General features: G+C 44.3%; 1 protein-coding gene across 2 annotated transcripts in view; it reads left to right on the plus strand.

Annotated features, from left to right (window-relative positions):
• Positions 1–335: 335 nt before the first annotated feature.
• Positions 336–12,871, plus strand: part of GAK (cyclin G associated kinase) — a 70,319-nt gene continuing 57,783 nt past the window's right edge. Inside the window, exons 1-3 of one of the 2 annotated variants that reach the window (XM_068666126.1) lie at positions 336–548; positions 11,275–11,336; positions 12,727–12,786. In XM_068666126.1, coding sequence (XP_068522227.1) covers positions 407–548; positions 11,275–11,336; positions 12,727–12,786 — 264 coding nt within the window. In that variant the 5' untranslated portion in view covers positions 336–406. The remainder of the gene's footprint in view (positions 549–11,274; positions 11,337–12,726; positions 12,787–12,871) is intronic. The other variant, XM_068666125.1, reaches the window with a different exon arrangement.

Consider the following 12,871-nt stretch of genomic DNA (forward strand, 5'->3'; position numbering starts at 1 on the left):
GCTGGACGTGGTGCTTGGGGACATGGTTGGGGACCCGACGGGGCGGTGGCGGGGCACCACCACCTCACTCCCTGAGGCACCGCCTCACGGGGACGGGGGGTGGGGGGGGCGCCATAACGGCCCGCCCAACGGCCGCCCAACGGCCGAGCGGGAAGCCGCGCCCCGCCCCTCGTGGGGGGGGCCTCTCCGCTCGGCGGGGCGGCTCCGTGATGTCACGAGTGACGCAGCGCTCCCGGAAGCAGGCCGGAGCGGAGGGCCCGGTGGCTGAGGAGGCGCCCCCCGCCCCCCCGTCCCCGTCCCCGCTCCGTTCCCCCCCGCTCTCGGTGTCCCGGCGGCGGCGCCCCCCGCCCGCCCGCGCCCCCCCCTCTCCCCACAGCCCCTTTCTGAGCCTCGGCGGGGCGCAGCCATGTCGCTGCTGCAGTCCGCCCTGGACTTCCTGGCGGGGCCCGGCTCGCTGGGGGCCGCCAGCCGCGACCAGAACGACTTCGTGGGGCAGACGGTGGAGATGGGCGACATGAGGCTGCGCGTCCGCAGGGTCATCGCCGAGGGTACGGCCGGGGGGGCTGGGGGGGCGGGGTGGCGGTGAGGAGCCATTTCTGCTCAGACAGAGCAGTCAGGCACTGGGACGGGTTGCACAGGGAGGTGGTGGGGTCACCGTCCCTGGGGGTGTGCAAGGACTGGCTGAACGTGGTGCTTGGGGACAGGGTTCAGTGGTGACACTGGTGGCAGAGGGTGGTTGTGCCAGCTGGTCCCGGAGGGCTCTTCCAAGCGTGTCTGTGTCCGCGTTACGGCTGTGCTTCTTGTGTTCCCTTTGATTGAAATAGGCGCCCACAGCTTGCTGGTGGCAGGGAGTGAGGCTAGACAGCGCCGCTGACCCAAAACAACCCGTAGGTATAATCATGATTTGCCCAGGTGCAGTTTGCCACAGTGAGCCTGTGCTGACACCTGGACATCTTGGTACACCGCTCCTAGGACAGGCACTTGAAGACACCTGCTCAATTAGTCACTATCTTAAAAAAGAAATAAAAAGGGGGGTGGGGGGGTGAGAGGAACCCACCCCACCCCACAAAAAAAGCCACAAGATTTTCATTATAAACCATAGTTCATTCAGTTAAGCTTGGAGCTACAGAGTGTCTGAAAAGTTCCTGCCACTTCTGCCGTCTTCAGACTTGAAAGAGGAGTGGCTCTGCCTTAAACTCACCACTTTGATTTGTTGCCGATACCGTTTTTCCTCCAGCTCTGAACCTGTGCTCGACAGTTTCTCACAAGTGCTTGCGTAAGTGTTCTGAAGAGCAGTCTTCTCCATGCTCAACAAACTGAAAATCTGTTCGTTTTCAAGTGAATCCTTTCATGCCAGGTTCCCCACTAGAATTCAAGGGCTGCTTTCTCAATTTAGATTTCAAGTCTGTGGTGAGATGCGTGTGAACCGTCAAGGCAGAGAAGTGGCCTTTTCTATAAGATCATATGGTCTCCTTCGATTTTAATTGATGTGAGCAGCGTCTGTGGGTTGCAAAGTATTGTGGCAGGCAGGGTAAGTTCTGTGGTTATCGTGCCCCGCAGCTCTGTCCAGATCAGCGTTGTGCTGCCTGTCCATGTTGGTGCCGATATCTGTGTGCCCATGTTTCGAGCTGGGACACTAGCTACACAGTTTGTGCAGGTCTGGTTCCCTGACTCATTTTGCAGAAATACCACCCTAAGAGCAGGATGGGGCTGACTGAAAATGTGGTGTGCTGCGGCAGGACTGTGAGAACAATGTGGGGAGGACAGGCAGGCGAAGATCCCTTGCACTGATATGACCTCCACACAGAGGATGAGCAGATGCATGAACAGATTAAGTGTTTCAGGGGCTGGACTGAGTGCTTCTGGAGTACTCTGCTGTGTCTTCGGCTTTGACTTTTCAATTGCTCGCTGCAGCTAAGAAGTTTTAGAGGTAATGGTTCAGTGCCTTGACATTTAATCCCTGCTTGCCTTTCATGGGATGCTGGCTTCAGCAGCTGTCATGGTTCTTTGGGGTTTTCATGCTGCTGCAAAGTTCTCCTTACTCACCTTTACTAACTAGGTATGTAATCTAGTGTAAAGGCAACTTCATGCTCTTTTGTACGCGTGCAGGTATTTTGTACTCGTCTCCCTTACGTGTGGGCATCTCCCTGTACCAAGGAGTCTGCACATATGCAGTCTAGCTACATGAGACAGAACTCTATAGGTGGTGTTAGGTGATGGTGGCTTCGACTGCAATCTGTCACATCCCGTGCTGTTCACATGAACAGCATGCACAATTTTTTATGCTTTTGCTTCTTTTATGACTTTTCGCTTCTTCGTTTGGTCTTCTGGAGTGTCCTCCCGCTATGTTCAGGATCCTTGTGTCAGCCTGTGCTGGATAGCTGAGGGATGGAGACTGCTGAGCTGATGATCTGACTATTGATACGCTGGCACATTACACCTTGTAAGAGTGGGAGGGAGCAGGGGACCAGAGCGGGCTAAGCAGTAGCCCTTAGAAAGTTCTTAATTCGTGCTCCTGAGAGATGGCAGTCTTTAAATGTTATGTTCTTCCATGAATGTTTCTAGTGAGCCTGTTTTGTAAAAGCAGTTGATGGCGCTTTAAAAAGCAGTGGTGGCACTTTAATTGGTGTGAACAGAGCCTGTTGATTAGCATTGTAAAGTATCACAGGGTAGCAGAAACAGAGTCGTTCATAAATTTATATATCTCGTTGACAAAGTGAAAATACAGTAAGTATAAAGAGCTTGGGGGTGTCTCATAATAGCAAACAGAAGCTTGAGTTGATCTGTGAAACCTCTATGATACCTTTCAATCTCTTGTAAGGTTGAAAAAAGTAAGCTTACTCTGCAAGTATTATGTTAAGTGTTTGATTAAATCAGATAACATTTTTAAAGGTTTTCATAGTGTGTTAAAAATCAGTTGGCAGGGAGTTCACTAGTAGTTCCTACTGCCACTCAGCAGACAATGTAATTTTCCTACAAGTACTTCATGGCTAGTGAGATGTTAATTTGCTTCTTGAGAACGGCTCTCGAGTCTTATAGGTTAAATAGGGCACTGTAGTTGATAATTTAGTATTTGTGATTTCAGCTTTGTTAAATTTTCTGGAACAGAGATCACAGTAATGGAGAATTAATCTTTAAGAAGTTTTGAGGATTCTTCTGTTAAGATAAGTGAGATAAACCAGACAGAAAATAGGTCTCTATTAGTGCTTTCAATTACTTATTTTGAAATGCTTTGTGTTTGAGATTTTTTTTTTTAAATCCGTGCTAGAGATGATTGCATCAAGAAAACTTTGTATGACATAATTACTGTTTAAATATAGTTTTTGTCTTTGTCAACAGGTAATTCAGCTGTGGATTGATTAACCCTTATGGTTTCCTCTTTACTCTTGAGAGTGTAATTGCTGTTCTGTGAAGTATAGATGAAGTTGTTGATTTCTGTATGAACTGGGGCAGTGGTATCCTGGTTCAAACTTAAAGATTTTACACAAAGCAACTCAGGGTCTTGTCACTGGGAGGAGCCGATGGCATGGAATTAGCAACGCTTGTTCCTCAAAGTATATTGAGAAATATGCAGCCTGCTTGTGCAGGTTAATTGTAATGTGTTTGAAAACTTGTGTTAGCTGGGTACTCCTTGGTCTGACAGATGAGGAGCAAAACCTAGGCATAAATGATGGAATTGGGGTTTCAGTGCCCATAAAGTTCTCTTGCCTAACAATCAGGGATTTCATATCCACTAATGAACTGTCAGTGAAGATGGAGAGTTCACTGTTCCCTTTAATAGCCTAATGAGCAGGCTGGGGGTGCCTGGCTCCTCTTCAGGTCTCATGAAATGCAGACTCTGTAGTACTGGTCCATGTATGGGACAGCTGGAAGAAACTGCAGAAAACTGATTTTCACGCTGTACGGAGGTACTAGGCAAAGCAGCAGAACTTCTCCAACACTTTATTTAAATTACAATTTTATAACACACTAAGACTAAGTGCCTATTTAGCCTTATTTTTCTTCCAGATGCTGTGATGAGAAGGCAAAGACATGAAGTTTTAGTAAAACTTGTCCCTCAGATTAGAAAGAAACACTTTGAGAGATGTGCAATTTTTTTTTCCTCCAGTGGAGGTCAGGAATGTGACTTCTGGCACACTCAAGTCTTTAAGGCTTTTCGATATAGGTTAGTATCAATACTAGTCCTTATTCTTTTAAACACAGAATTTTCCTCTCAACACTGTCGCATTTTGTAAGTAAGACTTCCCCTTGATATGCTTGTCCAACTGTGCTGCCCTTGGAATGAAGCTTCACATTGTGGTGGTAGATTTCCCATTTGCTGGAAAAAGCCAAGGAAAATCATAAGTTGTATGGAAGGAGATTCCCTGAAATATCTCATTTGTGTTTTTAAAAATTTATCTGGATTTAAGGGAAAAAATACTTCTGTTTCCTTGTTGTACATTTAATAACTTTAAAGTGTTTTTGCTGGTCGCTTTACATATGAGACAACAACTGAGAATAAATGAAGCGTGCAGCTCTGTGAGGAGCAGGGAACAAGCAAGCTCTGTAGCATTTATATCTACTGATCTATTAAGGTTTCTTTAAGTAACAAGCATGGGCAGAAGAATAAGACCATGGAACAGAACCATGGTGACACAAGTTCTGCGTCGCTGAAGCTTTGAGCTGAGTTTAGAAAAATCACTATGAAGAAAGAACCATTCCTTAATGAAAAAAGTAGCAGTACAGGCTACAGGCCTTAATTCCTTCTGAGTTCAATGAGCTGTCAGGAGCTGAAGTCATGTATGTGACTTGCTCAAAGCAGTACTATAGCAAAATAAAACTTGTATCTATTGTTAAAGAATTGTGAGAAAAATCTACTTCGATCTTGAGTTTATGCAATTGATATTTTGCAAGTAAACAGGCAGAATTACAGTTCACCAGGCTTATAGGTATGGTTTTATGGTCTCTGCAACTCCTGGATTCACAGTATGGTGAATCATAGAACGGCTCAGTTTGGAAGGGACATTAAAGATCTCACAGCTCCAACCCTCTGCCACCCACTAGGTGAGGCTGCCCAGGGACCAATCCAGCCTGGCCTTGAGCACCTCCAGGGATGGGGCATCCACAGCTCCTCTGGGCAGCCTGTGCCAGGGCCTCTGAGGGAAGAGGGGTGGTGATGTAATTAAATGCTGGATAGATAAAATTCATAAACTTTGGCCCCAGAGTCACAATGAACTGTTTTGGGGGGTGTAGTTAGTTTGATTTGCTGGCAGGTAGATGGATTTGCTATGAAGGGAGGAGAGCTCACGTCGTGTCAAAGGGAAGTTGCAACAGCCGTGAAGTAAAGGACGAACTGGCAGCTCTGCAAACCGTGTGAGGCAGATTGCTCAGAAGCAGGAAACAAAGTCAGACTCGCTAAGGAAGAGCCCAAGCACCCTGATGTAGTAGCTTTCTGGTTCACGCTCCCTTTACTGCAGGTATAGAGAGGATTTTTCAGCATGAAGCATGGCAATACTGTTTGTTGTTCAAAGCTTGTTTCTTAGGTTCATGCTTGCAGGGGAGCTGTGAATGTTTCAGTGCTCCACTTCTCCAGTTCTCGAGGCTCTGGGGAAAAACTGCCAATCTTTCAGCATACTTCACCTCTGGGATTGTTTCTTCATGTCATTAGGACTTTGCAGTTAACACAAATTTATGACTGGACTTGAATGCTTATCAGTGCTTGGCAACGATAACACAGTATCTCTCCCTTTTTGATCAAGGGTGTTGCTTGTGCTCCTTTAGAAAAGCATCTGCACACTTTAAGGTAGGGTGCAATGTAGCTTATAATCCACACTACAATTAGGGTGTTTCAACTGAGCTATAATCAAAATGTGAGCAACCCGGGATAGAAGTAGAAAGAAATTTGGTCAGTGTTTGGGAGGGGAGCGGACAAGTCACACCAAGTACTTAAAAACAGGAAGTTATTCACGTCATCTCTTTCTCATGACTAGCTAAGCGTGTAGAGAAACCAGGCATTACAGCAGCACGCAGTTTTATGCTGTGGTTGATATCCCTTCAGATTTCATGCCGCCCTAGCCACCAAGAAGCGGAGCAGTCATTTCACTGAAATGGTTTCTGTGAAGATCAGTGAGGGCAGGAAAAACAGAAACCTAATCAAAAAGAAAAGAAGTTTTACATCCCTGTAGGCTTGTAGCGCAGTGAACTTATTTGATATTATGAGGTGCCAAGGTTTAACTTGGAGGAGAAGGCAGATCTCTTTGTTGGAAATGAAAGGGTCTTCTCAGCTCTATAAGAGGATGATGGAAAAACTGGCAGCAGCATTGCACTCGGGTTGTGGTGGTGTAAGGACAGGTACAAAGTGCTAATTACTAACACAGGGGAGGTAAGGCTAGTTCCCAATGCAAAGCAAGTCAGAAGGCAGTGGCAATGTGGACCGGGAGGTGAGGCTGGTAAGCTCTGTGCTCTGGTCGTGGTGCGTGGAGCAGGCTGGTTCCAGGACTGGCTGTCGTACTTGGCTACTCTGTTTTCACGAGTGGGCATGGTGCTTTGTGTAGTGTGCCTCCTACAGCTGAGTTTGTGCCTACAGAAGATGAAGAACAACAGCTTTGTTCTGTCGTGGTTTCTGTGACAAAACGGTCTGAGAATTTTTTGGAAGCTCTCTCTGCATTCTAGAAATGGGACTGAAATGCCTCAAGACTGTAAATTTTGTTCCTTGGAGCACGAGCTTGGGTGTGTGTGTGTGTGTGTATATATACATACACACAGGTAACCTGTATGGAGAAATCCTAAAATTATTTTGCTGATATGAAAAGCCTCAGAAAACTGGCTTAAAAAAATACCTACATATGTTTACAGGAGTGGAAGTGATGAGTGAAACCACCCAAAACAAAACTCCTTTCTGCACCCCTAGGAAAGAAACTGAAGTAGTCCTTCTGTCCTTAACTTTCATTTCCTTGTTTGCATCGGTTGGTCTGCAGTGGAGGTGTTTGCTTATTCGGGTATGTTGGTGCAGGGACGTGGTCCTTGGCTGACATGACTGACAGGGAAATCCCTGGTGTGGATATAGTTGGGTAGGTTGTGTTGTTTGCCCCATGAAGATCAGTGGTGAATGTTCTCCCTGTCCTTATCTCAACCCCTGGGCCCTTGCCCTCCCATTTTCTCCCCCTTTTTCTTTGAGGAGGGGCAGTGAGGGAGCGGCTGTGGTGGATTTCAGCTGCTCAGCAGGGTACAACCACCACAGTCCTTGCTGGTGCCCAAAAAGGCTCCAAATGTGGGGCTCCAGGAGGTTGAGATAAGGATGATAACTGAGAGAAGTAACAGGCAAAACAGGGGCTGGATGCTGTTTATTAATGTAATAGTTGAGAAGAACTAAAATAATTGTGAAGAATGTGTTTCAGTACGGTGGTGAAGGACGAGGGGTGGAGCATGTGCAAATTGTGCACTTTGTCGGTGTTGTGGTGATCTTATGTTTATTTTGGTGTGGGGAATTCTTTTTGATGTATGTGAACTTCATGAAGATTGATTGTGAAGTAAGAGTGTGTTGTGATCACTCTTAAATATGCTTTTCATTGAGGCAAGGGGTGGAATGAATTTATTTATTTTGTGGCAAGGATTTGGTAGCAGGGGCTGCAGGGGTGGCCTCTGTGAGCAGAGCCCAGCAGCTGCCCCATGTCAGAGCAGAGCCAGCTCCAAAGGGACCTGCTGCTGGCCAGAGCTGAGCCAGGGAGCGATGCTGGGTGGGCCACTGGGAGAGCAGATTGAAGGAAAGGAAAAAAAAACCCTGAGAGCAGGTGGATGTGGCCTGGAGGAGGCTGCGGCCCATGGAGAGCCCCTACAGGAGCAGGCCCCGGGCCGGAGCTGCAGCCCGTGGAGAGGAGCCCCTGCAGGAGCAGGGGGTCTGGGGGGAGCTGCCCCCACCCGTGGGGGACCCGTGCTGGAGCAGTTTGCTCCTGGGGGATGGATGGATGGACCCCGTGGGACGGAGCCGTGTGGGAGCAGTGCTTGAAGAGCTGCTGCCTGTGGGCAGCCCCCGCAGGCTCAGAGACGAAGCACTACAGCCCCCGTTCCCAAGGGAGAAGGTGGAGGAGGGTGGATGGAGGGAAGATGTTTTTTGGTTTGCTTTTAGTTCTCATGGTTCTAGTCTGCTAGTGATAGGCAAAAAATTGTATTAACCTCCCTCATGCTGAGTCTGTTTTGCCCGTGATAGTAGTTGTTGAGTGATCTCCCCATCCTTATCTTACCCCCTGAGCCCTTTGCCATTGTATTTTCTTCCCCGTTCCCTTTGTGGAGGGAGAGAGAAAAAAGTTGTGGGGAAGTTCAGCGACCCAGCAGAGCAGGGTGAAAGCCCTACACAGATGAAACTGCTTTTTTTTTTATTTTATTTTTGCAAATTGTATTACTTACTGTCTTGGTCATGGCAAAGAAGTTTAGCCAGTGAAGTTGTTTCTATTCAGGGTATGTTTAAACTGCTTGAACAGGCTAGCTCTGCAAGGAAGCTAGTATCAAAATCTAAATAAAACTGCTTCTAGGAATGAAGCAGTAGGACACATTTTGTCTTTTTTATTTTTGAAAATAATTGCTTTTATCGAAAATAGGTGGCTGGACCAAGAAAATAAGTAGCCTCACAACTTCTCACCAGACTTTTTGTTTCCCAGAAAATCTATAGACCTGAAATTAGTATCAGCTGTACTACTGCAGTAAGAGTGGATAGATAATATTGTATGGAACCAAACTGTGTTCAGGTGAAACAGAATGAAATAACTGAATGAGAAACTTAAAATTGGTGTTTGACAGGCATATAGCTGTAAAGGATCAGATTAAGCCCTGTAGCAGTGAAAGGTACTTTATTTATAAAATGGGCCTGATAAAGAGAATTTAACCAAGCATAATACCAGCTGGCTGGCTTTTGTTTGGGGTTCTGAAAAGTGCAGTGTACTTAATGTATTTAGCATTGCTGTGCTTGATTTTTGGTATAATTACTAAAGTAAGTGTTACTTTTAAACTATGTGTATACCCTCAAGCTATCAATATTTTAATCAAGTTGCTTCTTTTGATTTACTGTTTGGTGCGAGTTAGTTCTGATGTATTGATTCTGTCACCTGTGCAAATCCGAAGGCATCGTTTGATGCTTTTGGGTGAAGCATAAGCTGTATTTTGGAGTGCATCTGTGTAGATGCATGGACATTGGTGTTTGTGGCAGTGTTAGCGAGTTGTGTGCTTGAAATACCTTTGGACTTACCCCATTTCAGCACTCAGAGAACACTTGCCAGTTGCAGCTGAGCATGCAAAGTAACTGTTCAGTCACCTGGGGTGCCACTGTTACCATTTGGCACTTGAGTCCTGTCCAGAAAACTGCATGGTAACTTCCTGTAGTAGAAAACTGTGCTATCAGAAGCCCCCAGCTTTGTAAACTAAAGCATGCATTTTTTCAATGTGCTGTTTGCAGGGCTATTAGAATAAGGCCAGGAGATATTTATCAAGACGCATGCAAAGACTTTCTGCTGCAGGTCCAGCAGTACTTTCCCTGTGAGGTCTGTGTAGCAGAGAGGTGTGGAGGCAGTACCACTGCAGCACGGTGCCTGGTGTATGTGGCCTGCTGACTGCAATGGGGAACTGGTAGGGAAAACTGAGTATGGGCTGTGGCTTCCCAGCACCTAGCTTCAGTCCAGGGATGGCCCGTGGATTACCTTGCTTGTTTCACTAGTGCTATGAAATCTGTAAGCAGCAGTCGTAGCTGATTGGCTCTGGTTTTATTGCCTATGTTCTGATTCAGAAAGGAGCCAAAACCTCCTCAGGTCGTACACGAGGATGGTGGCATGCACTGCATTCTGTCTCCAGCCTCTGCCCCCATCAGCATCCCAAATTCAGGTGTGTGATCGCAGTTGCCAACCAGAACACTTGTACTGAGGGCATGTGGAAAGCAGCAAACCTGCTTTTAGGAAAAGGACCAAAATAAATGGATAAACACAAAGCAGGCCTGTAAGGGAGGACTGAAGTACTCTAGCAGGGGGTACTGTCTGTCCTCTTTGATACCATTGATACTTTCACTCTTCTTTAGTGCTGTAGTTACTCTTTATCTTGTTCTCCTTGCTACTGGGGTTTTGGTTTTGTGGTTTCTGCATAAAATTGTACTGTAAAAGAACTGAGTATCGGGGAGCCTGTGATTCATTCAGATCTTGCTGTTGCTGCTTATGGCACAGTAACAGGATATGTTGGTGGTAACATTTGGAAGCTGTGGAGTTTAAAAAGTGAGTACGTGATGGCTGATTACAGTGTGACAGTTTTGAGGGTACTTCTTGAAAAGCCTTCAGTCTCATTGAATTGCATGAGGCACATAAGTGTTTGCTTCAGCCTCATGTTAATGTTCCTCATCCATAGAGAAAAGGTACTGGGCGCTAGTATAACTAGTTATTTGGATCATGCATCTTTTAAAAAGTGCCTTGTCAGCTTATTTCTTGCCTGACATTTTTATTCCTTACCCTGTTCTCTTAGACCTTTTGACCAGTGAAATTTTCTAGGTCACTGACATCTGGGCTTATTTTCCAAATTACTTCTAGAGAGGACGTCACTAGGTATTTGAATGAGAATAGAATTTATACTTATGGTGTAGAAAGGCAACTCAGCTCAAGTTTGTCACTTGCTGTGGTTGGCTTTTAGTCCACCAGGTGTTTGCTGCAATAGGTGGAGAGTGAGTGTGCAACCACACTGTTGATGCAACCCCGAGGAAGGTATTCACAGGAAAAATAGAAATGGTATAAGGAATGATTAAATTTCAGATTAGTGACAACATCATACTTTATGTGGTAGTGGAAATGTGTGCTTCAGTGCTTGAAAATGCTTTGGGCTTTTAATATGAACACTAAAGTGTGGTAGTTATCCTAAACATACAAAGAGATTTGTATTTAAAATTTTAAACTCCCTTGGTTATTTTTTTTAATGGCAAGACTAATAATAAAAACAAATAAGCAAACAAGAATAGTTTAGTTAAAATCATTCAGTATATAGGCTGTAGCAAATGTTGGTTTTATATGTGCTTGTTTAAAAAAAAAAAAAAATCCACATGTGTAGGCTAACAAAACGCAGAACAGTTACAAAGCTGGTGGGGCAAAAGACACGTGCAAAAGAAAGCAAGTACTGCTCTTGTATGTAGCTTACATATACTATTGGCATCAAAAAATACATATACTTACATTCAGTAAAGCTTCTTTATTCTAACCAAGCTAATGTGTGAATTTAAAAATTGATTTATCTGAATGCTGAAAATTAAAACTGACTTAAAGTGTCTTTGTCTTGCAGGTGGTTTTGCTTTTGTCTACGAAGCTCAGGATCTTGGAAGTGGCAAAGAATATGCTTTAAAGGTAAAATGAATTTATTTAACTCCAGGTTTGCAACGTCCATCTCTCCCTAATACTTTAGGATGATAGTTATTTCTTGATATATTCCACTGAACAAGGCATTTGGAAAAATCCAGAATGATACAGTGGTGTTTGTACTGCACTATACCCGTATTTAGAACTGTCATTAATCTTAGGACCCTGCATTTTATACTTACATAACAAAAACAGGAATTACTGTATTAAGTAATAGTGCTGTGTGCCTTATTTTATTTGGGCCTTATGCAGAAGTTCATGACTCTGCCCTGGGGTTTTGTTGCGTGGATATAAAGAACCTGGAACATTTTCATATTAAAATTAAAATGTTTAAAATGTTCCATACTTTCACCCATTCAGCAGTGCACTTTTCAGAGATGCTCCTCTGGATTCTCATGTTCTGAAGGCTTAAAATAATCATTTGACAGCTAACAAACAAGTGTTGTGGGGAGGACAATAAAATGAAATCATTTACTCATACGTTGCTGGAAAAAATCACACTTGTCACTTGTTTCCTACAAAATGGCTTCAGTCTTGGAGTAGGGATGTTCTGTGCCTGTATCAGAACGGAGATATCTGTTTTGGGGAGGAAGGGGAAAAGAGTAGTAGTACAAGAGTTGGGAGCAGTAAGGTGGCATTACACAACTGAAAATGACTTGCTCTGTTTTTTTTCCATACCACATCCTACAATAACAAAGCTTGTGACCATAAAGCATGCTTTAGTTGCATGCTTTGTTACCATAGTATGTGGTCACGACATTCAAAATGTCTTGTAGAAGTAGCCTCATTTAAATATAGGTTAAAAAAAGTGAACCATTACTGTACTTCTGCAGTTTTGTTGAACTAGAAGTAGAAAATGCTCAGGTTAGTCCTATTCAAATGTTGACTCCAGGTCCAAACAGTACTCAAACAAGTAGTGCTTGTTTTTGTTGCTCATTATTCAGGTACCTAGAAGAAGTTGAGCTACCTCTTTGGACAAAAAACTTGAGTAATTAAGGTGTAGTAAATGTTAATCGTATTTTCTTGAGACATAAGATGAATCTTTACTTGTCAGTACGCAGTGCTGGAATCAGGAGACTTCAGTGCTGTATACAGCAGAAGACTGTCAGAGCAGTATGTTTACAAGTGTCAGAGGTTACCACTGCTTATTTGTACTTAAACATGATCAGTACAAGTAGTTGGAAAATTTACCATTATGTTTGTCGCAGTATGTCCAAATGTGTAAAAACCCTGCTCTGCTTACTGTCCCATTGCAATTCCTTAAGGTTTTAACTCTAGCTTATCCTTTGTGTTCTGAAAAATATAATACATAAAAACAGTATGCATTGTTTTTCTGGTATCTTTTCAAATGTATGTTATTTTTGTTTGTTTCTGACAGAGGTTGTTGTCTAATGAGGAAGAAAAGAATAAAGCCATCATTCAGGAAGTTTGTTTCATGGTATCCTTTTCTGAATGTATTTAAATGTTTTGATTTAATTGCTTGGTGTGAAATGTTTCTGAGAAATTGACTGGTCTACAGATTT

The sequence above is a fragment of the Anas acuta genome, chromosome Z, assembly GCF_963932015.1.
Source record: "Anas acuta chromosome Z, bAnaAcu1.1, whole genome shotgun sequence".
Lineage (NCBI taxonomy): Eukaryota > Metazoa > Chordata > Aves > Anseriformes > Anatidae > Anas > Anas acuta.